The 22361-nt window shown below is 56.7% G+C and overlaps 1 protein-coding gene and 2 long non-coding RNA genes across 3 annotated transcripts; 2 read left to right on the forward strand and 1 right to left on the reverse strand.

Annotated features, from left to right (window-relative positions):
- Positions 1 to 4342: 4342 nt before the first annotated feature.
- On the forward strand, positions 4343 to 9340 carry LOC136111751 (maestro heat-like repeat family member 5). Its single transcript, XM_071801191.1, has 13 exons — positions 4343 to 4691; positions 4889 to 5014; positions 5156 to 5235; positions 5350 to 5470; positions 5782 to 5871; positions 6263 to 6367; positions 6621 to 6789; positions 7232 to 7329; positions 7751 to 7900; positions 8084 to 8238; positions 8553 to 8697; positions 8795 to 8932; positions 9128 to 9340. Exons 1-13 carry the CDS (start codon positions 4527 to 4529, stop codon positions 9338 to 9340), a joined length of 1755 nt encoding a protein of 584 aa, XP_071657292.1. The 5' UTR covers positions 4343 to 4526.
- Positions 9341 to 10548: 1208 nt separating this feature from the next.
- On the forward strand, positions 10549 to 11216 carry LOC139826186 (uncharacterized). The gene is made up of 3 exons (XR_011736183.1): positions 10549 to 10624; positions 10880 to 10939; positions 11027 to 11216. It is a non-coding gene; the product is annotated as an uncharacterized lncRNA (long non-coding RNA).
- A 3655-nt stretch (positions 11217 to 14871) lies between these two features.
- On the reverse strand, positions 14872 to 18665 carry LOC139826189 (uncharacterized). The gene is made up of 2 exons (XR_011736186.1): positions 18337 to 18665; positions 14872 to 15309 (listed from the first exon to the last, which is right to left on the reverse strand). It is a non-coding gene; the product is annotated as an uncharacterized lncRNA (long non-coding RNA).
- Positions 18666 to 22361: the final 3696 nt, after the last annotated feature.

Consider the following 22361-nt stretch of genomic DNA (forward strand, 5'->3'; position numbering starts at 1 on the left):
TTAATGATGGCCAGTATTTATTAATGGCTGGAAGGACCATTCAGCCAGCCAGCCACAGTCCAGGAGGTTCCTCCAGCGCATTGATGATCACTTCCTCATGCAGATGGTGGAGGAGCCGACCAGGAGAGGTGCACTGCTGGATCTCATCCTCACTAACAAAGAGGGTCTGGTCGAAGCAGTAAAGGTCGAGGGCTGCCTGGGTTGCAGTGACCACGAGATGGTGGAGTTCAGCATCTCGTGTGGCAGGAACAGAACAGCAAGTAGAATTGCAACCCTGGACTTTGGCAGGGCTAATTTCGGCCTTTCCAAGCAATTGCTGGGGGAAATCCCATGGGCAAGACTGCTTGAAGGAAAAGGGGCCCAAGAGAGCTGGATTGCATTCAGAGATTGCTTCTTCCATGCTCAGGATCAGAGCATCCCCACACGTAGGAAGTCGAGGAAGGGAGCCAGAAGGCCTGCGTGGTTGAATAGGGGTCTGTTGGGTATGCTCAAGCAGAAGAGGCGAGTTTACAGGTCATGGAAGCAGGGACTGGCCACTTGGGAGGAATATAAGGCTGCTGTTAGAGGATGCAGGAGGGCAGCTAGGGTAGCCAGGGCCTCCTTAGAATTACAGCTGGCGAGAGGGGTCAAGGACAGCAAGAAGAACTTTTTCAAATACATAGCAGATAAAACTAATACCAGAGGCAATGTAGGCCCACTGATGAATGAGGTGGGTGCCCTGGTGGCAGAAGACACAGAGAAGGCAGAATTGCTGAATGCCGCCTTTGTCTCTGTCTACTCCGCTGGAGGCTGTCCTGGGGAACCCTGTACCCCTGAGACCCCGGATGAAGCCAGGTCAATGGAGGAGTTTGCTTTAGTCGATGAGGACTGGGTTAGGGAACAATAAAGTAGTCTGGACATCCATAAATCCATGGGTCCAGATGGGATGCATCCGCGGGTGCTGAGGGAGCTGGCTGAAGTCATTGCTGGACCGCTCTCCATCATTTTTGCCAAGTCTTGGGAAACGGGAGAGGTGCCCGAGGATTGGAGGAAAGCAAATGTCACTGCAGGCTTCAAAAAGGGCAAGAAGGAGGACCCGGGTAATTATAGAGCGGTCAGCCTCACCTCCATCCCTGGGAAAGTAATGGAACAGCTTATCCTTGGTGCCATCTCAAGGCACATCAGGGATAAGAGGGTCATTAGGGGCAGTCAGCATGGCTTTACCAAGGGGAAGTCATGCTTGACCAACCTCATAGCCTTTTATGAGAATGTACCAAGGTGGATGGATGATGGCAGAGCGGTGGATGTGGTCTACCTTGACTTCAGTAAAGCCTTTGACACAGTCCCTCACAGCATCCTCACAGCTAAATTGAGGAGGTGTGGTCTGGACAATAGAGTAGTGAGGTGGGTTGCAAACTGGCTTAAAGAGAGAAGCCAGAGAGTGGCGGTCAATGGTGCGGAGTCCAGTTGGAGGCCAGTATCTAGTGCAGTGCCTCAGGGGTCAGTACTGGGGCCAATATTATTCAATATATTCATTAATGATTTAGACGAGGGAATTGAGTGTACTATCAGCAAGTTTGCTGATGACACTAAGCTGGGAGGAGTGGCTGACACTGGAAGCTGTGCTGCCATCAGAGACCTGGACAGGCTGGAGAGTTGGGCGGGGGATAACCTGATGGAATTTAACAAGGGAAAGTGTAGAGTCCTGCATCTGGGCAGGAACAACCCCAGGTTCCAGTATAGGTTGGGGAATGACCTATTAGAGAGCAGTGTAGGGGAAAGGGACCTGGGTGTCCTGGTGGACAACAGGATGACCATGAGCCAGCACTGGGCCCTTGTGGCCAGGAAGGCCAATGGTACCTGGGGTGTATTAGAGGAGGGGTGGTCAGTAGGTCAGAGAGGTCCTCCATCCTCTCTACTCCACCCTGGTTAGACCACACCTGGAATATTGTGCCCAGTTGTGGTCCCTCAGTTCCAGAAGGACAGGGAACTGCTGGAGAGGGTCCAGCATAGGGCAACAAAGATGCTGAAGGGAGTGGAGCATCTCCCTTATGAAGAAAGGCTGAGGGAGCTGGGGCTCTTTAGTTTGGAGAAGAGGAGACTGAGGGGTGACCTTATTAATGTTTATAAATATATAAAGGGTGAGTGGCACGAGGATGGAGCCGGGCTCTTCTCAGTGGCAAACAATGATAGGACAAGGGGCAATGGGATCAAGCTGGAACACAAGAGGTTCCACTTAAATTTGAGAAAGAACTTCTTCTCAGTGAGGGTGACAGAGCACTGGAACAGGCTGCCCAGGGAGGTTGTGGAGTCTCCTTCCCTGCAGACATTCAAACCCGCCTGGACATGTTCCTGTGCGACCTCTCCTAGGCGTTCCTGCTCCAGCAGGGGGATTGGACTGGATGATCTTTTGAGGTCCCTTCCAATCCCAAACACACTGTGATACTGTGATACTGTGAATTCCGTGGCAGGTTCACTCTATCGTTCACTGAATGGGGGAAATACGCCAAGCCCAGTGCTGCTGACCTTCTCTGCAGGTGCCTGTACCCGTTCACGGAGCACACGGTCAGGATTCTTCTCTCCCTGATAACCGTTCGCCCTGGAGTCCCTGTTTAAAGCTCCAGTGGCAAACTTCTCTGATTCCACGTGGGCTTTGCTGTGTTGAGCTGTAGACGTTGTTTATTGTCCATAGCCTTGCAGGTGCTGTTTTGCCTGGACGCAAATTCCTTTCTTCTCGGCGAAGTGCAATACGGGCCTTGTCTTGTAAGTGATCAGTGTAGTTTGGAGTTGCTTTTGGTAGATATGAGCAGAACTTCGCAGCCTAAAATTTTAGCAAATCCAGCTTACCAAGTAACAAAAGCAAAGAGTATATTAAAAATCATACCAGCTTATGTCCCAAAAGAATTGATTATATTTAGTGTGCATCTACTTAAGGTAAATGATTAATATTAAACTTATCTCTGAGTAGCAAAACCATTGCCACACAGCTCACTTATTTAGCAGGGAGAGCTCACAGTGGGCTCATCCAGGCTGTCGTATTTATGGAGTGAAGTGATAGGCTCGCAGTCACGTTGCGCACAGTAAGAAAAGTGTGTCTGAGACTCATGCGCTCACAAATCACCAGTGCTCATCTGCTCTTCTGCTTCCCCGTGGGTCTCCTGGCAGGAGTTCTTGGCCTGGTTACGGCTCAGCCCCTTCCCTCCTCTGGAGCCTGGACCAAACTGCTCTGGTTTGGCTGGGGGTGACTGGGGGATCGAGTGCATCTGCCACCCCTGGCAGCCCAGAGAGAACAGAGCCAGATAGCGGGATCCTTTCCGCAACATCCCCATAGGCGCCTGGAGCAAGGAGCGTGGCATTGAGTGTGTCTGTGACACCCCCATCATGCACCAGTCGCTGGGAACATGGAGCGGTGCAGCAGACTGTTCAAGACTTTGCTCAGAGCAATGGGTGCTGGAGCTTTTAGAAACTGGGATGGAAACTCAGCAGCCAGGTGCCCAGGGCTGAGCTGGGCTGTGCCTCCCAAGGGACATCCTGACCCTCCCTGCCCAGGCACAGGGTCACAGTGGGGCCCTTTGTGACGTCACTTGGTGACACCCACTGCCCCGCATGTGCTCAGCGCCGCTGCGGGCCCAGCCCACACTGTCCGACAGGACAGTGACGGGACAGGGTGCGAGCACGGAGCTGGCGAGAGCCCCGAGCGTAGCCCACGTCTCTCAGAGAATCAGAGAATCTTCTTGGTTGGAAGCGACCCTTAAGATCATCGAGCCCAACCACAACCCAGCTCCAGCTGCCCCGGCAGACTCTGCTGCCCCCGGCAGACTTGGAGCAGGGAGATCCTGAGCTCAGCTCCCGTCTTTCCCCGACGAGGAGCACACGGGCGCATCCCACACCTTTCACCGCTGCCTCTGGCAGAGCTGCAGCACCGAGGCGTTTGCCGAAGCGTCCGCCTTCTTCATCCGTAGTCCTTCCCCATTGACTGAAAAATGGCGGAGAGACCCCCCATCCGACCTAGGCTGGCCTGGCAGGAGAGACCCCCCAGCTGCCCCCGGGTGGCCTGGCAGGAGAAGGCTGGGGGTCCCCAGGAGGCCAGATCTCCACCGCAGCCCAACCAGGTGGATGCGGCCCAGCCACCGCAGATGGGTGAGTGAGGGGCCCTGATTGTCTGGGCAGGGTGGGGCCCTGCGATCGCTCCCCGCTCCACACCAAAATCACGTTTCCCCACACGCTGGCAGGGGTTCCCATGGGTGGTGATGATGCTGCCTGAAGCCCAGGGCTGCTCCGAGCTGGGCGCCGGCCCCAGCGCAGCCTCTGCGGGCAGAGGGGACCCAGCTCCTGCTGCAGGGCACGGGCAGCGAGAGGCAGCTGGGCGGGCAGGAGGCACCGTGCTGCGGGACGGGGACCTTTCCTGCCTGTCTGAAGCGAGTTCCTCACCCGCTGCACTGGGGGCTTTCCCCATCCTGCCTGGCTCCAGCATCGCAGCCCCTCTGCTGGGCACCCTCCAGCCCCCACACGCACAGGGAGGCTGTGCCGGGGCAGCGGGCACTGGGATGGACATGGGGCAGAGCTCCTTCCTCTGCTCTCTCTTGCCTGCAAACCCTCTGTGCAGCCCTCCCTGCTCTCCTCCTTTATTAGATGCCGATTCGTTACCCGCATATGAGGTGGAACCAGAACATGTGGACTCCATCGTGTCCCTTTTCAGCAGCCCAGACAAGGTAACCGCGGCCCTTTGGAAGGCGGCTGTGCCGGCGTCTGCTGGCAGGGGCTCTGCTGCGGGGTGCTGGAGGGCGCTGGCTGGGCAGAGCTGCTGCTCCCAGGTCTCTAATGGGCACTGCACCCCATGCTGCGGTGCCGCTGGCCGCGAGTCCTCATCTCACGCTTCCCGTTTGTCTCTCTGTCCCCTGGCTGCCAGGACGAGGAACAGAAGATGGAGTTCCTTAAATGCATTGCCATGATCTTCAGAGATGCAACATACAACGACTTGTCCCAGGGCCTAGACCTCTTCTGCCAGAGATACGAGCTGGTAGAGAATATCGAGGTGAGTGGATACCCAGCAGCGCTGGGGAAGTGAGCAATGCCCCCGGCACCGGCACCTGTGAGGACAGTGCTGGGCAGGGCCGGGGGCTGGTGGCACTGGGTGCTGGCAGCTGCCAGGTCCCATCCCAGCTGCGCTCTGCAGGTGCTGCTGGAAGAGGAGCCCAGGGACCAACTGCCCACAGTGGTGCAGCGGATTGCCGCATTTGCCATGGCCGACATGAGGTACCTGTCCATCCTTCCTGGGGACTCCTGCCCCAGAGCCCCGTGTCCACCTGTACGAGACCTCCAGGCACTGCTCCCAGCACCCATGTCCTACTGGCCCCTCTCTCTTTGTAGCTTCGTGGAGGAGGTGCTGGAAGGCAAAGATAGGAGCCACATCCAGGCCTGCTTCTCCAGCGTCTTCATGCTTCCTCCAAAAGAGGAAATGAGGGACCTGAAACCTTACCTCTACTTCATGGTAAGTGCTGGGGGAGCTACAGGAGCCCCAGTCCCTCTGGGCTGCTCTCTGGTCACCCCGTGCTGCGCTATGACCAGAGATCCCAGACAGGCTTTGCTTTCCCACTGTTGTCCCTTCCCCCGTTCCCGTGGGCCTGGCCTCATCCAGTGCCATGGGCTGCTCTGACAGCAGCAGATTATTTGCCCCTGGGTCTCTCCCAGGCACCGTGAAGCAGCGCACGAGTCCTCCCTTGGTGCTGGGACTTCAGATCAGTCTCTTGGGGTGAGGGGGATGGCAGGAAACGTGGCCATAACTCGTTGTCTTCCTTGCAGACCATGAAGGCTGTGGACAGCATGCTTGTGGCGTTGGTGCTCAACTCTCCTGCCTCTCAAGTCAGTGAGAAGATGCAGGATATCTTCCAGGTCTGGCGTGTGCAAAGAGTGGGCTTCACCAGGGCTGTTCCTCGCCCTGGGGCACGGGGTGTCCACTCTGGAGGTGACAGTCCCACCCGTGCCGTGCAGAGAGCGCTGCCGGGAGGGTGCCCACCTCCTTGGGGAGCCAGGGGCTGCCCACCAGGCTCTTCCGCAGCACAGTGGCCGCAGAGGGTGGCATCCGCCTTCCTGCCTGGCCGCAGGGCTGGCCCGGGGCATTTGTCCCAAGCCTGCCAGAGGACAGGAAGCCCATTACAGGCTTTGTTCCAGATCATAGGAAGCCTTAATAGACTAGGCCAGTCCAAGCCTGGACTTGAGCAGTGCTGCTTCTGCTGGAGCGGTGGCTGCTCCCAGGGCTCACCAGCAGCTTCTCTCTTCCCAGATGCTCTTGACTTTCAGCACCTCTGAGAGGGCATCTGTGCGGGAGAGGGCTGTGGGCAGGATGAGGCTGCTGAGCTTCTTGCTGGCCAACTACTCCTCACTGAAGGTAAGGACCAGGCACTCCCTGCTCTGCCAGGACCCAGCTCTGCCCCAGTCCTGTGTTGGCCGGGACTGCCCAAGGAGCACCGAGGGAACCCAGGTCTGGCAGCTCTGCCTGCATGGGGCTGTTCTGGGATTGGGGTCTGCAGGGCCCTGCAAAGCTCTGACCACCCTCGATCCAGCCCTGGGCACATTCTTGGGTTCAGGGCTTTGGCCCCACATACCCTCAGCCCTTCTGCACTTCCTTTGCCCTTGTCCAGGCTGATCCGAATGAGGACAGAGATGATTCCGGTGCTGAGATCCAGATGCCAATCCTCGGACAGCTGCTAGGACATCTCCTCCTATTCCTGTCATTCAAGGAAGAAGAGACCAGCTGCTTGGCTTTGGACACTCTCTGTTTCCTCTTCCAATTCAAGCGTCAGCAACACTGTAAGAGAAGCTGTGGTGGGATACATCCCTCTGCACAGCCACATCAGCCAGCACCTCTGCTTGTCTTCCTGGGTGTTGTGATGGACTCTTCTGCTGCTTCCTGGAGACAACACCATGTCACCAGCACTGTCCCTCCTCTGCTCCTGACCCGCAGCACTGCAGCCATGCGAGACGTCCCCCACATCACTGCTATTCCAGCCATGGGGGACTGAACTGTGGCACTGCATGCAGAGCTCTAGGGCCTTGGAGTTTCCAGGGCCAGGAGCATTCGCACATGTGCACTGGAGGAGGGTCAGCCTTTCCGTGGCACTGCTCTCCACCACCTCCTCCCCTGACTGTTGGTCATAACCTCCCTGCTTGGGCATTCCAGGTTCAAAGCTCTGTCCGGTACTGGCGAAGCTGCTGTGTCTTACCAGCTCTTCTGTATTTCCCTGCTTTTTAGGTGTGACGGTGCCAGAGGAGAATGCACAGCTCCAGGAGGACTGGGAAGCCGAGGTCGCCTCCTTGACCTCTTCGTCCAGAGCTCCTCACATTACCAAGGTAATGAGCTCCCCCCTTGCTGTGGCACCAGCAGGGGTCTTGTGAGAGCAAAGGCCTCCAAACTCAGGGGGCTGCTGTGGCCTCCCTATCCCTGCTGAGAGGGTTCCTGCTGTCCCCGAGCAGGGACCATGCGAGGGCTGCTCTCCAGTGTCCCAGCAGCAGCCCCAGTCCTGCTGGCCACCAGCAAGCCCTGGTTCACGGCAGGACCAGCACCCTCTGCCCATGACTCCAACTCTCCCCCCTCACCCCGGGCCTCTCTCCTCCTCCTCCCCAGCAGTCCCTGCCGCCCCTGCTGCCAGCTTTGCCGCAGCACCCACAGCACCGCCGGGCATCTCTGCAGGGCTGCTGGCACCGCCCGGCGAAGCAGCAGCACCAGGGCACTCGGTGTGACTTGGCTTCGCTGCCTCCCTTCCTCCCTTAGCTCTTTGCAGAACATCTCCAGCCTTCCGACAGAACAGACATGGTCCTGGTGTTCATCGAGGCACTGACCGACTCCAGCACCTTTGACAAGAAGGCGGCCAGAAACATGCTGGACATGGTCAAGAGAGACTGCGATTTCTGGCTGGTGGATGTAAGTGGTCTTTGGCTGGATTGCCCTTCGGCCCTGTCAGACCTTGTTCTCCCTCCATCCATCTCTTCCTCTCAAATCCCAGTAAAGTGAAGCCACATGAAGGCGACAGAGAGGGATGGGAAGGGCAGTGAGGAAATGGCTGCACTCCAGTGGCAGCACCATCCTCACCTGTGTCTCCTCCAGGTGCCAAAGATCACGAGCTGCATCCACAAAACCCTGGGGTGCATCAACACGGCCCCAGCCCGGCAGAGAGTGGTGTCCCTAATTGTCTGGATGGTTGACAAGTGCCCTGGGGAGGTGGTGTCCACGCTGCTGTCAATCGCACCACCAGCAGACAGGTACTGGCCCCAAAAGCCATGAGGGCTTGTTCCCTGTGGGGAGAGGGACACAGAGCCAACAAATCCTGCAGGACACCCCCAAGGAGCAGGACCCTCCATCCCACCACGCTTCCCAGTGCTGGGGGTCAGCCAGGCCCGCAGCAGCCACAGCTGAGCAAGGCAGCCCAGAGCCCCCCACTGTGCTCCTGCCAGCCCCACGGGAGCACCAGCTCAGCCTCTGCTGCTGCCCAGGGCATCCCCACCGTCCTGCAGCGCTGAGCCCGGCCACGCTGCTGTGGCCCAGGCTGCCCTGCTGACAGAGCGCTCTCCCGCAGCACTGCCCTGGCACTGTGGGAGGTGATGTTCTCCGTGCCTCAGACCCTGCAGAACGTGTTGAAGGAGCTGCACATCCAACTCCAGGACCGGCACCGTAGGGTCTTACATACATGCTGGGAGGACACATCCATCCTTCGCTTGGCTGTGAGTTACTGGATAAAGCTCCTGGTGCCCCAGGAGCTGCACGGTGCAAGGAACCCCACCAGCTCTGCCGGTCGCTCACTGCTGGCTTTGCTTTCAGATCCTGGCCAGCAATGACCTGCAAGATGAGGAGTTTGCTCCAATGTACCTCATCATGAGGTTTCTGAGGCAGCGAAGACCAAAGGTGCTCTCCCTGGTGCTCAGGGGCTTGATGACGCTGTCAGAGAGAGAAGAGATGGTGAGTAGGGTCATGCCAAGGGAGCCGTGGTGGCAGCCAAGGGTGCAGTGGGTTCGGGCTTGGCCTGGGCTGGCAGTCAGGCGCTGGGGTGCCTGCTCCAAAGGCCCTCCCTGCCATGGTGGGACCTGCTGGCTGCCTGGGGAGCTCTCCAGACATGGACCTGGTCCCAAGAGGGAAACTCTCTTCTTCATACAGGCCAGAAAAATGAAGGTCATGCTGCCAGACCTGTCGTGGGTCCTGCAGTACGGCAATAACGTCATCAAGACCAAGGCTCTGGTGGTCTTCAGAAACGTGATGGCTCAGCTGGAGAGGGAGGAGGCCAGCCCCATCGCCGTGGTGCTGGCAAACCTTCTCCTGCCCTTCTTTGATGACGTAAGGCTGGTGTATAAACCTGAGCCTAGTGGATGAGAACTGGGCAATGACATCTGCCCTTCAGCCCGGCCACGCGGAGCAGGGGCTTCTCCTCCGCTTTCTCCCCGGGGCTCTTGTGGGATGGTTTCTGGTTCTGCAGCCCAGCCCAGCTGCTCCCTGCCAGCTGCTCCCACAGCTCCTCCCCACCATGGCTGCTGAAGCTGGTGGGGGATGCTGGGTGGTTGGGAGAGCACTTTGACGCACAGGCACTGCTTAACAAGTCTCTTGAGTGGCCTTTCGTGGACCCAGGGCCACAGATCTGGCCACAGCTGCAGTGTGCACAACGCCGCCCTGGAGCATCTCCCCTCACATCAGCCGTGCAGGAGCTTCTGCTCCCCGTGGGCAGGGAGCTGCTGGTGCTCAGGTCCTACTGTGCTGCTCCCTCCCAGGAGCTGAGCCAGCTGAGAAAGGTCTCCATCAGCCTCTTCAGGGACCTGATGAAGATGGTGGTGGAGAACGACAAGAGAAAGATGAAGAACACGGTGCAACTTGGCCTGCTCCCTCTCTTCTTCCACATGAGTGACCAAGTGCAGAGCGTGGCCAAGGTGCGGATTTCAAAGCTGAGCGGTGATGCAGGGAAGAGACCCCTGGACGTTTGGGACCCCTGCTCCCTAAGGGCAGAATCACCCCGGGAACAAAGCCCAGAGGAGGGGGACACCAGGTCTCCTTCCCCAACCGTGGTGCCATCTCCCAGCTTCTGCTGTTCTGTAGGTGGCCAGGGAAGCCCTCCTGGATGCAGCAGAGCTCCTCAAGTGGAAACAGCTCGGACATCTCGTGCAGACTCAGCAGACATGGAGGATTGGAGAGAGCTTGGTGAGGACAACCCCAGGGCCCAGGGCCCAGGCTGGACGGGGCTGCCCCACATGTCTGTGCTGTGGGCTCTGCAGATGTGCCTCGCCTGTCCTGCTGCAGCCCCGAGCTGCATCCTTGTTCCCTGAACTCAAGAACAGAGCCCCCAAGGGCTCTTCCCTCTGCCCCGCAGCCAGCGGGAGGGAGGGCGCTCAGCACCCCTGGGACCCCTCGGCCTGTGTCTGTCTTCAGCCTCAGCCCCACAGGGCTCCTGGCTGGGACACGGGAATGGTCGGAGGGGAAGGGGAATGTGGGTTCCTGGGAGGAGGGACTGGTCCGGCCAGCTGGGGAGGGACAGTGAGGTGCTCACACCCCTGTGCTCTCTCCAGCTGGAGCGGGACAGGAGCAGGGCTCAAGAGCTCTTGAGGCAGAGCCTGCCGTACCTGAGGGACCCTCAGACCAGCTTGCAAGAGGCCGCCTTGAGGTTCATTGGTGAGTCACAGCCCCCAGGTCCCCCTTTTGGCAGCCCGACCCCAGTCCCCGCCGCTGCCCTGGCACAAGGAGCAGCCCTGTGGCTGCCAGAGCCCCGGCTGCCCCGTGCAGGCCCTTGGCCTCCCCTCCCAGCCCTGCCCACGCAGGTGGCCCTGGTGGCCGCCTCGCTCGGTCCCACCAGCTCGGCTCCTGCTCTCCCCTGGGGTCAGCGCTGATGAGGGGAGGGAGCAGGGGCTGATGGAGCTCTGTGCCCAGGGCTGGCTGTGCGGCACCTGAGGGACCCAAGCAAGGAGAGTCTGGCTGAGATCTGCAGAGGTGAGCAGGGAGCGTGGTCGGGAGGAGACGCCTGGGGGTCTCTGCAGACATGGGAGCTCATTTGGGCTCTGCTTCTTTCCCTTGCAGCCATTCAGCCCTTGGAGGAGGAGACTGACCCCTCCATCAGCTCCCTGGCAACCCAGACCATTGTCACCGTGTGCTCTTCATGGAAGCGGCCAAGATCTCGATGGAGCCTGAGAGCCCTGTGCTGCTGGCGCTAAACCAGCTGGAGGAGCAGCTCTTCTTGAGGAAAACGGCTGGATTTTAATAAAGAGCCCTTCTTGAAGTTGGGTTGGATGTCTGCCTTTTCCAAGGACCCCAGAACCTCTCTGAGTGCTCTGGTACTTTTGAGAGCACAACCCAGGATCATGAGCAAGGGTGACGGAGCAGACAGGAGCACTTGCAATGAGCCATTCCAGCAACTGAGATGAATCTCACTGAGCCACTGAGGTTTGTTCCTGGAGTCACACACAAAAATGTCAGGGTCTGTCAGGCGTCCATGTCTGAGCTGGCCTCGTGAACTCCTTCTGCACCCAGGAGTGTTCAGAGACAGAGTCTGTCCCTTTTAAACACAGAGGCAGGAGTCACATTTTCCCTCTGGCCTCCCGTTCTCACTCCCAATGGACGGGAGGCACCTCAGCCCTGCGCTGCGTCACCTGCTCTGCACCCATCTGAGATGTCCCATGGCAGAAAGAATGGACACAAGGACCTTGGGTGAAGGAATCACATCCCAGTGCTGCATGCAGGCAGTGAACAATGGGATGCTTCTTCCAACATGAAGTGACCTCAAGACCTGGTCTGTGCCACAGGCCTTCATGGAACCCCAAGGAATAGTTGATGGTGTTTGTGCTCACTCGGGTTCATGTCACCTCACGTACATGGTGCGCATGCTCTCATCTCAGCTGTACAAAGCAAACACAGACTGCTGAATACTCATTCAGTGTCCATGCATGGAGGGAAGAACAGCTTCTCTGGGTGAGAGGCCAGGGCTGGAAATGGTGGATTTGAGGGGACAGTGCACGGTGATTGACCTGAGGCTCCTTCCGTGGGGTGTCCAGTGCACAGGGGCACAGCCCAGCCCCTGCTCTGCTGGTCCTGCAGGTCTCTGGCAGGAGGCCTGGCTGTGAGAGGACACTGCTGTGCCAGCCCTGCACACACACACTGCTCAGCTGTACAATGATGTTGCATCTGTGGCCACTTGTGTGGCCGTGTTCTTGGGAGAATCTCTGTACGAACACCTAAATCTTCCCATCCTGCCCACAGGAGATCACCTTTCTATCCGGAAAGGCTGCTGTGAGGCCAGCTCTGTCACAGCAGTGCCCATTGCCTGTCCCTGCCTGCGCTCACAGCACTGACACACAGCAGGACGGGGACCAAGCTGCCAGAGCACTCAGGCCTTGCACCAACACAAGGGATGAGAAGGAGAGTGGGGGAGTGGAACCAGAACAGCTCTGGAAGAACAAGCAGTGACAGTAGAGGGTGTGAGGTCACTGTCAGTGTAACCAATGAGCACACAGCGGTGGCAGTAGAGGGTGTGAGGTCACTGTCAGTGTAACCAATGAGCACACAGCAGTGACAGTAGAGGGTGTGAGGTCACTGTCAGTGTAACCAATGAGCACACAGCGGTGGCAGCAGAGGGTGTGAGGTCACTGTCAGTGTAACCAATGAGCACACAGCGGTGGCAGCAGAGGGTGTGAGGTCACTGTCAGTGTAACCAATGAGCACACAGCAGTGGCAGTAGAGGGTGTGAGGTCACTGTCAGTGTAACCAATGAGCACACAGCAGTGGCAGTAGAGGGTGTGAGGTCACTGTCAGTGTAACCAATGAGCACACAGCAGTGGCAGTAGAGGGTGTGAGGTCACTGTCAGTGTAACCAATGAGCACACAGCAGTGGCAGTAGAGGGTGTGAGGTCACTGTCTGTGTAACCAATGAGCACACAGCAGTGGCAGTAGAGGGTGTGAGGTCACTGTCTGTGTAACCAATGAGCACACAGCGGTGGCAGTAGAGGGTGTGAGGTCACTGTCAGTGTAACCAATGAGCACACAGCAGTGGCAGTAGAGGGTGTGAGGTCACTGTCAGTGTAACCAATGAGCACACAGCAGTGGCAGTAGAGGGTGTGAGGTCACTGTCAGTGTAACCAATGAGCACACAACAGTGGCAGTAGAGGGTGTGAGGTCACTGTCAGTGTAACCAATGAGCACACAGCAGTGGCAGTAGAGGGTGTGAGGTCACTGTCAGTGTAACCAATGAGCACACAGCAGTGGCAGTAGAGGGTGTGAGGTCACTGTCAGTGTAACCAATGAGCACACAGCAGTGGCAGTAGGAGGAGCAGTGCTCTCGTCACCATGACACCCCATGGCCATGGAGCTCGGTGCCGACTGTCCATGTGCTGTCACAGGGTCCCCAGGAGGTACAGGAGCTGCCCAGCCCCGTGCCCTTTCCCACCTGCTGCTCCCAGCACAGCGGGCTCTGTCACAGGGGCTGTTTCCTTCCCTTCCTGACACAGCCCCGGTGCAGTCCCAGCCCCCTGGGTCTTATGGCACCGGGGTCACTGGACACTCTCACCTCGGGCTCTTGGATGTGCCAGTCGCAGCACATGCTCAGTGCTCCTGGTCCGCACTCAGAGCTCAAGGGGTGAACAAACTGTTTCCCCCACTACAGCCAGCCCTGTCCTGTGATGTTCTACCACTGCAGTGATGTGGCACCTGCAGCGGAGCCGTCCCTCATTTATGGTCATGAACGGCGCTGGAGAAGTTCATTGGAGGACTGGGGAGGGGAGATAGCTCCCCATAATGTCTAAAAAGGTACTGCTGCTTCGATTGTCTCCTCCTGTAACTGAGGGAATCTGCAGAGATATATTGCCCTCCCGTCATCATTATCATTGCTGCCACGAGTCCCTGGAGGTGTGGCAGGGAGTGCGGCACAGAGGGAGGTGCCATCAGGGCAGGAGGCTCAGGATGGGCACAGAGGGACTGCTGTGCCCTCAGACGCTGTGGCTGCTCCTCTGGGTACAGCTGTGCAGGGGTAAGTGCTGACTCCCTTGTCCTACTGCCCAGGGCCAGCGAGTACCTGTGTGGTCATGGGGATCTGTCTGGGAATGGGGTTCCTTTGCAGGTGCTGCTGAGACAGGGAGCAGAAGGTGCTCAGATCCGTGGAGCCTGTGCCCTTCCCTGTGCCTGTCTGGGTGGCACAGAGTATCTTCTTGAACAGGGCTCCAGTGTTCTGTGCCTGGCTGGATTCACAGACCCCCTGTCCTGGGGTACCTTTGGGGACCCCTTGTCTCCAGCACTCTGCCTCTGGACCAGCGGTGGCCTCACTGGCGATGGCAGCACCCAGAGATCCCCAGGGCACTGCCAACCTCTGGGGTGCCCCGGAGGGTTTGTGTGCTGCTCACTGCCCCTTGTTCAGAGGGAAACCGGACCCCACGAGGGCAGTTTGTGCCCCCCAGAGAGAAGAGGACGTGGACACCTGCAGCAGAGACATGTCCTTCTGTCCTGCTTTTGTCAAAAACCAAGTTTCTCTTTTAGTGAATTTGCCTGTCAGCTAAACCCTTCATACCGGCTGCATTTTCCTGGAGAACCAGACACATGTTTTGGCAAACCCAGCAATGGAATGCAAACTTATTGATAAGCACGGATGGACATCTCGCAAGAGGGGTAACGAGAAACCGGTGACCAAGAGACTGACCAACGGTGTGTGACATTCCATTCACGTGAATACTTCATATAAAAGTGTGAGATCACGAGGATCTCATCCCTTTCCCTTTGCCCTTTTCTTTTTTCCCTTCTGCTCATGGCCGACATTAGGAGAGGACCTTGCTGGTTGTCCCTGCGAACTGAGGCCAGTGCCAGACTGAATCCAGCTCCGGTTGGCTGCAGAGTCCAGTCCAGGACTTTGGGTGCCTGCCCTGCAGTTGCTGAGACTTTCAAGATTGGTTTTGTGTAGTTTGTATTATTTTCTCTGTTCTTATCGGTAGCAGAGGGAAGAGGTGGGGGATTCGGTTGCGGGCACACGCTCCCACGTCTTCACCAGGGGCTGGGGGATGACTGGCTCTGCTCAGCGTGGGGTGGACGTGGGGCTTCTGCCCCTCACCTTTGCTCTGGAAAGGCCTCCTCTGCCTTCGTGTCTCATTGTAATGGTGCTTGTTAGCAGCGGGTCCCAGTCTTCCTCACGCCCAGCTCTCCTGCTCACCTGAGCTGTTTCCCCTCGCTCAGCACTGCGGTGCCGTTAGTGCGGGAAGCGGCTGTGCTGCCAGCAGAGGGGTTCTGGAGAGCCCTTGAGACTTGGGCCTTGTGGGAAGTGCGGTTGTGATCCGTGCTGAGATGTTCAGAGTGCACAGATACAACCAAATGAGGCACGGACTCCGAACCTGGAAAAAGGAAAAAGGTGGTTAAGTTCTGTGTAAAAAGTTATGAAGCTTGGTTAGCGCGTTACATTGATAGAGGGAACTAACGTTTTAAGGGTTAAGCAACTACTCTACTAACAAGCTAACATTCTAAGCCACATAATGAATATCTAGTTTAGAGCTGTATGTAATCGATTGTGCTAAAAAGAGCAGGACTTCATCGAATGTCGAGATCGCCACGGCACCAGCTGCAACCTTGAGGAGACGAGATGGCCAAGATTTACAGCAAAAAGGGGGCGACAGTCTGGTCTCAGTCGGCTTGGCCGCTTGGGTTCCAGCCAGTTCCTCATAATGAGCCAAAGGTACAAAGTCCACTGTGAGGAAGCTGAAGGAGCCTTCATCCAAAGACCCCAAGGACCCCTCCTCAAATTCACCCAGTGCCACTGCGCAGGAGAACAGGGGAGGGCCAGGGAGGGGCTATGGAAATGGTGACCTGAGACTCACTTTATGAACATGTACGGGCGTTCCTGGGGTCATTATGGACATGGAACACCTGGTGGTTCATAGAGCCCCATAAGTGCCGCAACCAGGAGTTCGGGAGGGACCCATAGAGCGGATCCAGGCGTCCGGGGCGACCCAGGAGTGCCCCAGGGACCCAGGAGTTTGGGAGGGACCCAGTCTCTATGGTCACTTATGGGGCACTCAGGTCACTTATGAGCCACTTATGAGTCACTTATGGGTCTCTACGGGGCACTAATGGGGAACTTGTGGGTCGCTATGGGGCACTTGGGGGTCACTAACAGGCACTTATGGGGCACTTATGGGTCGCTAAGAGTCACTTATGGGGCTCCATGGAGCACTTGTGGGGCACTATGAGTCATGTAGGGGGCACTGTAGGTTACGGGAGGGGACCCAGGCATCCGGGGGGACACAAATAGGGGACCCAGGCGTCCGGGAGGGACCCAGGAGTACCCCAAGGGACTCAGGAGTTCAGGGAGGCACTCCTGGGTCCCTTGGGGCACTCCTGGGTCCCTTCCGGAGCCCGGATCCCTGTACGGGTCCCGGATTTGATTCCCCCCCTGGACGCCTGGGTCCCTTATTTGGGTCCCTCCCGGACGCCTGGGTCCCTTCCCTGATCTCCCGGGACTCAGGGAGGGACCCAGGAGTGCCCCAAGGGACCCAGGAGTTCGGGATGGACCCAGTCTCTGCATCACTTTTGGGGCACTAGAGGTCACTTATGTGGCTCTATGGGGCACTTATGGGGCTCCATGAGTCACTTGTGGGGCACTATGGGGCACTGGGGAGACACTATGGGGCACTTGTGGATCTGTATGAGTTGCTTATGGGGCTCCATGAGTCACTTGTGGGTCAGTATAGGCCTCTTTCGGGGTTATATGGGTCACTTATGGGGCTCTGTGAGTTATTTATGGGGCACTATGGGTCACTTATGGGGCTCTATGGGGCAGTTATGGGGCTCCATGAGTCACTCGTGGGGCGCTATGGGGCACTGGGGAGACGCTATGGGGCACTTATGGGTCTCTGTGAGTCACTTATGGTGCTCTATGGGGCACGTATGGGGAACTTGTGGGTCGCTATGGGGCACGTGGGGGGTCACTAAAAGGCACTTATGGGGCACTAAGAGTCACTTATGGGGCACTATAGGTCACTTATGAGGCTCCATGGGGCACTTGGGGGTCACTAACAGGCACTTAGGGGGCACTTGTGGGTCGCTAAGAGTCACTTATGGGGCTCATGAGTCATTTGTGGGGCACTTACGGGGCTCTATGGGGCAGTAATGGGGCTCCATGGGTCACTTGTGGGGCCCTATGGGGCAGTGCGGAGACGCTATGGGGCACTTATGGGTCTCTGTGAGGCACTGATGGGGCCCTATGGGTCACCTATGGGGCACTATGGGTCACCTATGGGGCTCTATGGGGCACTGATGGGGCTCTATGGGTCACTTATGGGGCACTATGGGTCACTTATGGGGGTCTATGGGGCACTCTATGTCACCCCCAACCCACTGGAGAACCCAACACCCTTCTGTTCATCCACACGCACGACTCCTCGGTCCCTCCCGAACTCCTGGGTCCCTTGGGGCACTCCTGGGTCCCTTGGGGAACTCCTGGGTCCCTGCCCGGACTCCTGGGTCCCTTGGGGAACTCTTGGGTCCCTCCCAAACTCCTGGGTCCCTTGGGGCACTCCTGGGTCCCTCCCGAACTCCTGGGTCCCTTGCGGAACTCCTGGGTCCCTCCCTGAGTCCTGGGTCCCTCCCTGAGTCCTGGGTCCCTTGGGGAACTCCTGGGTCCCTTGGGGAACTCCTGGGTCCCTCCCGAACTCCTGGGTCCCTTGCGGAACTCCTGGGTCCCTCCCGAACTCCTGGGTCCCTTGGGGCACTCCTGGGTCCCTCCCGAACCTCTGGATCTTTTGGGGTTCTCCTGGGTCGTTCCCTCAGTCCTGGGTCCCTTGGGGCACTCCTGGGTCCCTCCTGAACTCCTGGGTCCCTTGGGGAACTCCTGGGTCCCTCCCGAACTCCTGGCTCCCTTGGGGCACTCCTGGGTCCCTCCCGAACTCCGGGACAACCCCCCAAACAATCAATTATTGGGGTCACTGTCGCTTTAAGAGCCGGGAGGGGGCGGGGCCTCGCGGAGGGGGCGGAGTCACGCTCTTTATCGCTCAGCCAATCAGCGGCCGGTGGGCGGGGCGCCCTCAGGCCTAGCCCCGAACGCCTGGGTGCCCTCTGGGGGTCAATGGGTTAATTACCCCCACCCCACCAATTAGCGGCTCCCGCTCTTTAGGAATTGCGCTTATTGGTTCCTACGTTAATTAAGCGTTGGCCCTTAACGAGCCACGGGGTTCATTAATGAACAGATTCCCCCACTCATTAATTCAGCCCTTAACGAGCGGCTTTTCTCTAGGTGTTCATTAATTGGGTTCCTTAACGAGCTGCTTCTCCAGATGTTCATTAATTGCTTTCCGACCTCATTAACCTCAATCCAGCTCCTCAATCAGCCCCATCCCCTCATTAGCGCTAATTAGCTCCTTAACGACCTCCAGCTCCGTGACGGCCAAGATGGCGCCGTTGTCCCCGCCTCCTCTTCCGCGCCGTTCGGAAGCGCTCGGGTGTCCTCGCACGCTCTTCGGCGCCGTTCGGAAGCGCTCGGGTGTCCCCGCCTCTTCTTCGGCGCCGTTCGGAACCGCTCGGGTGTCCCCACCTCCTCTTCGGTGCCGTTCGGAACCGCTCGGGTATCCTTGCACGCTCCTCGGCGCCGTTCGGAAGCGCTCGGCTCTCCCCGCCTCCTCTTCGGCTCGCCCCGGCAACGCTCGGGTGGTGCCGCCCCTGCTCGTTACCCTTCGGCTCTTTCCGCCGCCTTCGGCTCTTTCCGCCGCCTTCGGCTCTTTCCGTACGCGCTTCGTCTCTCTTCGCCCTGCGCCTTCGGCTCTTTCCGTCCTTGCTTCGGCTCTTTCCGTCCCCGCTTCGTCTCTCTCCGCCCTGCACCTTCGGCTCTTTCCGTCTCCTCTTCGTCTCTCTCCGCCTTGCTCCTTCGGCTCTTTCCGTCCCCTCTTCAGCTCTTTCCGCCTCCTCTTCGTCTCTCTCCGCCCTGCGCCTTCGGCTCTTTCCGTAACCGCTTCGGCTCTTTCCGGCCTCGCCGCCTTCGTCTCTTTCCGTCCCCGCTTCATCTCTCTCCGCCCTGCGCCTTCGGCTTCGGCTCTTTCCGTCCTTACTTCGGCTCTTTCCGTCCCCGCTTCGCTGTCCCCAAGCCCATGCCCAGATCCCTGGGGGGATCTCTAGGCTGTCTATGGGGCAGCCTGGGGGTTTTGGGGTGCTAACGTGCTGCAGCCGCGCTCTCGGTGTTTCCTGCAGGGGTGGGGATGGGTTTTGTCCGAGCGCCGGATCCCAAAAGCCGGGGTGCGGGAACCCCAGTGATAGTAATCGACCTTACAAAATGTTTTTTTTCCATGGAACAGGACAGGATGGGTCTTCCCTGAATATCGCTGGATCTGTTACAGTTGAATTAATATTAGGATGGCAACCAACCCTGTAGCCATAGAACTCTTGTAATCAGTAACCAAACTCTGTTCTTAAAGCTGACATAGATTTATGGTATATTCTTACAAGGCAGGTAACTGTAACCGAGCCTTATTCTTAAGGTGGACATAGATTTACGATATATTCTTTTAAAGTTGGTACCGTAGAAAATAACTGATAATTATAGCATCTTTTAGATAGAAAGTTTGTGTTATTATAGGTGTGGGTATGCTAATGGTTGTCAGGGGTGTAATGAATATGTATGTGACCGACTTGTATAATAAGGTATGGTCTGAATCAGCTGTTCAAAGCCAGCTTTGGGTGCGAACCCCTGGTTTCCCAGCGCTGAAATAAAGCACCGCATAGAACTACGTCCGTGGTTGTGTGTCCTGATTGCTGACATTTTGGCGACCCAGATGGGACCTCGCGGGCATTGCTGAGATGGATCGCGTCTCGATCCTGCTCCGGCCGGCACCGAGGTATTCTTGGGGAGTGCATCGGACGTGACCGGCTCTCCGCTGCTCACGACGGACCTCTGATTGGTAAGAAGGTGCTTTATCTGTTGTTTTCCCTGGATTATTGGGTACCCATCTGGTCTGGTTCTGTTCTGGTCCTGTAGCCTGCTGGTCAGGCATTTGGTAGCCTGCCGGTCAGACGCGGCGAAAGCCACGCTCGGTTGGGCAGGGAGCTCCCGGGGTATTGCCCAGGCCGCCGTCCGTTAGACAGAGGGAAACCTCTGCAGGTTCGGCATCTGGTTCTGGTTCTGGTTATTTACGCCGCAGGCTCGGCACCTGGTCTGGTCTGGTTATTTGTGTGCACCTGATCTGGTTATCTGTGCTGTTCAGGACCTGGTCTACAGTTTTAGCAATTTGATCTGTATTTGCTGTTGAAACTGGTGGTTTGATCCGTCTTTACTGCTGTTCTGGTAAAGTTATCTGTGTGTTACCTTTCTGTGTTAATCGTCTGTGTGTTACCCTTTTGTGTTGATATGAGCAATACAAAGATGTCACCATTGGACTGTTTGTTGAAACATTGGAAGGAGGGTGGATTTGGACAATCAATGAGTCAAAAGAAATTAATTGAATATTGTACTCACTGCTGGCCTGAGTATGACTTGCCTAATGAAGTACGGTGGCCGCCGGAGGGTACTTTAGAACCTGGAACTATTAGTGAATTCATGAGGTTTTGTCAAAGGGAAGGTAAATGGGATGAGGTACAGTACGTGGATCTCTTTTTCTATCTTGTACAAAAACAGGACTGGAGGAAGGAATGTGGGTTAATGTTAGTGCGGAGGAGCGGTACTAATGATAAATGTACGGGCTGTACGGCAGAACAGAAATGCATGACGTGTTTGGCAATAGAAAGCAGCCGCGGTAACGCCTCAGATCTGCCGTGTTTGGACGCTGCGCCTTCAGAAACTGAACCCTCTGCACCTAAACCCCTTAAACCCTCGGCACCTGTGCGTCTTACTGAAAGTGATATTGATCCCAGTGGGGATGTGGGGGCAGCAACTGGTGTAAAAGGAGTAACAACCACACCAATATCCCACAGAACTAGGAACAGAGGAAAGGAAGCCCAAAAGGGGGGTGGACTGCCAAATGTAATAGCACCCCTGCGACAAGCGGTAGGAGTGGGGGGAGAGCCGGTTTATGTAAAAGTCCCATTTTCGCCAGGAGATTTAGTGATCTGGAAACAATCAGCTGGTCCTTACCGGGAAAACCCAGACAAGGTTGCAAGGGTAATTAAAATGATAATTAAAACGCAGAATCCTGATTGGGATGATTTGCAAGTGATTCTTGACACTTTGATGGATTCTACAGAAAAGGATATGGTTATACGGGTAGCAAGAGATAGAGTAAGGGAGGATATTCGGAATGGAACAGTGGGCGGTAATGTTGATGAGAATTTCCCAAAAGAGGATCCCCGATGGGATTATAATACTGGGGGTGGTCAGCTTCGCCTCCGGAGATATCAGGACTGGTTATTGATCGGTGTTCAGACTGCTATGCCGAAACAAATGAATTGGTCAAAATTGTATAGTGTTAAGCAGGAAAAGAACGAATCCCCTTCAGCCTTTTTAGAAAGATTGAAGGAAACTGCAAAGAGATATACGGATTTAGATATTGAAACAGAACAAGCAAGGGTTCAGTTGGCTTTGATCTTTTTGGGACAGTCTCAGGATGACATTCGGAAGAAATTACAGAAACTGGAGGGGGCACAACTACGAGATCTGGATGTTATGTTAGAAACAGCCTGGAAAGTTTATAATAATAGAGAAAAGGAACAGTCGAGGCGTTCTCAGCAAGACTTGTTGGCCCTGCTCCAAGGGCAAGGCAGGGGAATAGGAATGGAAGCCCGTGGTAGAGGAACCAGAGGCGGCCGAGGGCGCGGTTTTCGGAATGTTCAGGGAACTCCTTTAAGACCTGTTGTAAAGCTTGGTATAAATCAATGTGCTTATTGTAAGGAGGAAGGACACTGGAAAAATGAATGCCCGAACCGTCCGGGCTCCACGAGTCAGGTACCAAGTGCAGCAGGGAATGCAATACAAACTATGGTGTTGGGGGAGTATAATAATAATAACAGCTGCTCTGCCCACATCCAAACCCTGTCCTTTCCTCACAGAAAACAAAGAGGATGGACAGGCAGAACCTGCCCTGGGTAAACCCCGTCACCTTCTCTTCCAGACACCCAGAAATGGGGTCCCAGTGGACATGTTCTGGGGCACAGCCCTTAGTTCCCCTGCTCACCCATTGGCCATTCTGAAAAGTGCACACACTGTGTGAGAGCTGCCAGTGGTCAGGGAGTCCCCCCAGTCTCCATGAGCTTTCCAAGATGGTGGAGAGTGGCCTCCCTGTGACACCGTCCTGCTGTCTCAGCTCCTGGGATGCTGCCCCTGCTGTCCCATAGGCTGGAAAGGGTTGTGTTAGATCCAGTGGCCCGTGACTTGATCCCATCCACTGCTGGTTGTTCTGCCTCCAGTCACAGAGGCCTGGTAGACCTTGCTGGTGAAGCGGAAGAACAAGAGGACACAGGGATTCTTCCCTCC

The sequence above is a fragment of the Patagioenas fasciata genome, chromosome 36, assembly GCF_037038585.1.
Source record: "Patagioenas fasciata isolate bPatFas1 chromosome 36, bPatFas1.hap1, whole genome shotgun sequence".
Lineage (NCBI taxonomy): Eukaryota > Metazoa > Chordata > Aves > Columbiformes > Columbidae > Patagioenas > Patagioenas fasciata.

Excerpts from the sequence above, each read along its gene's own strand:
- LOC136111751 (XM_071801191.1), top strand. The coding sequence starts at position 4,527 with ATGGACATGGGGCAGAGCTCCTTCCTCTGCTCTCTCTTGCCTGCAAAC. Across the intron at positions 5,015-5,155 it reads AGCTGGTAGAGAATATCGAG|GTGCTGCTGGAAGAGGAGCC; the intron begins GTGAGTGGATAC and ends TGCGCTCTGCAG. Across the intron at positions 6,368-6,620 it reads CCAACTACTCCTCACTGAAG|GCTGATCCGAATGAGGACAG; the intron begins GTAAGGACCAGG and ends GCCCTTGTCCAG.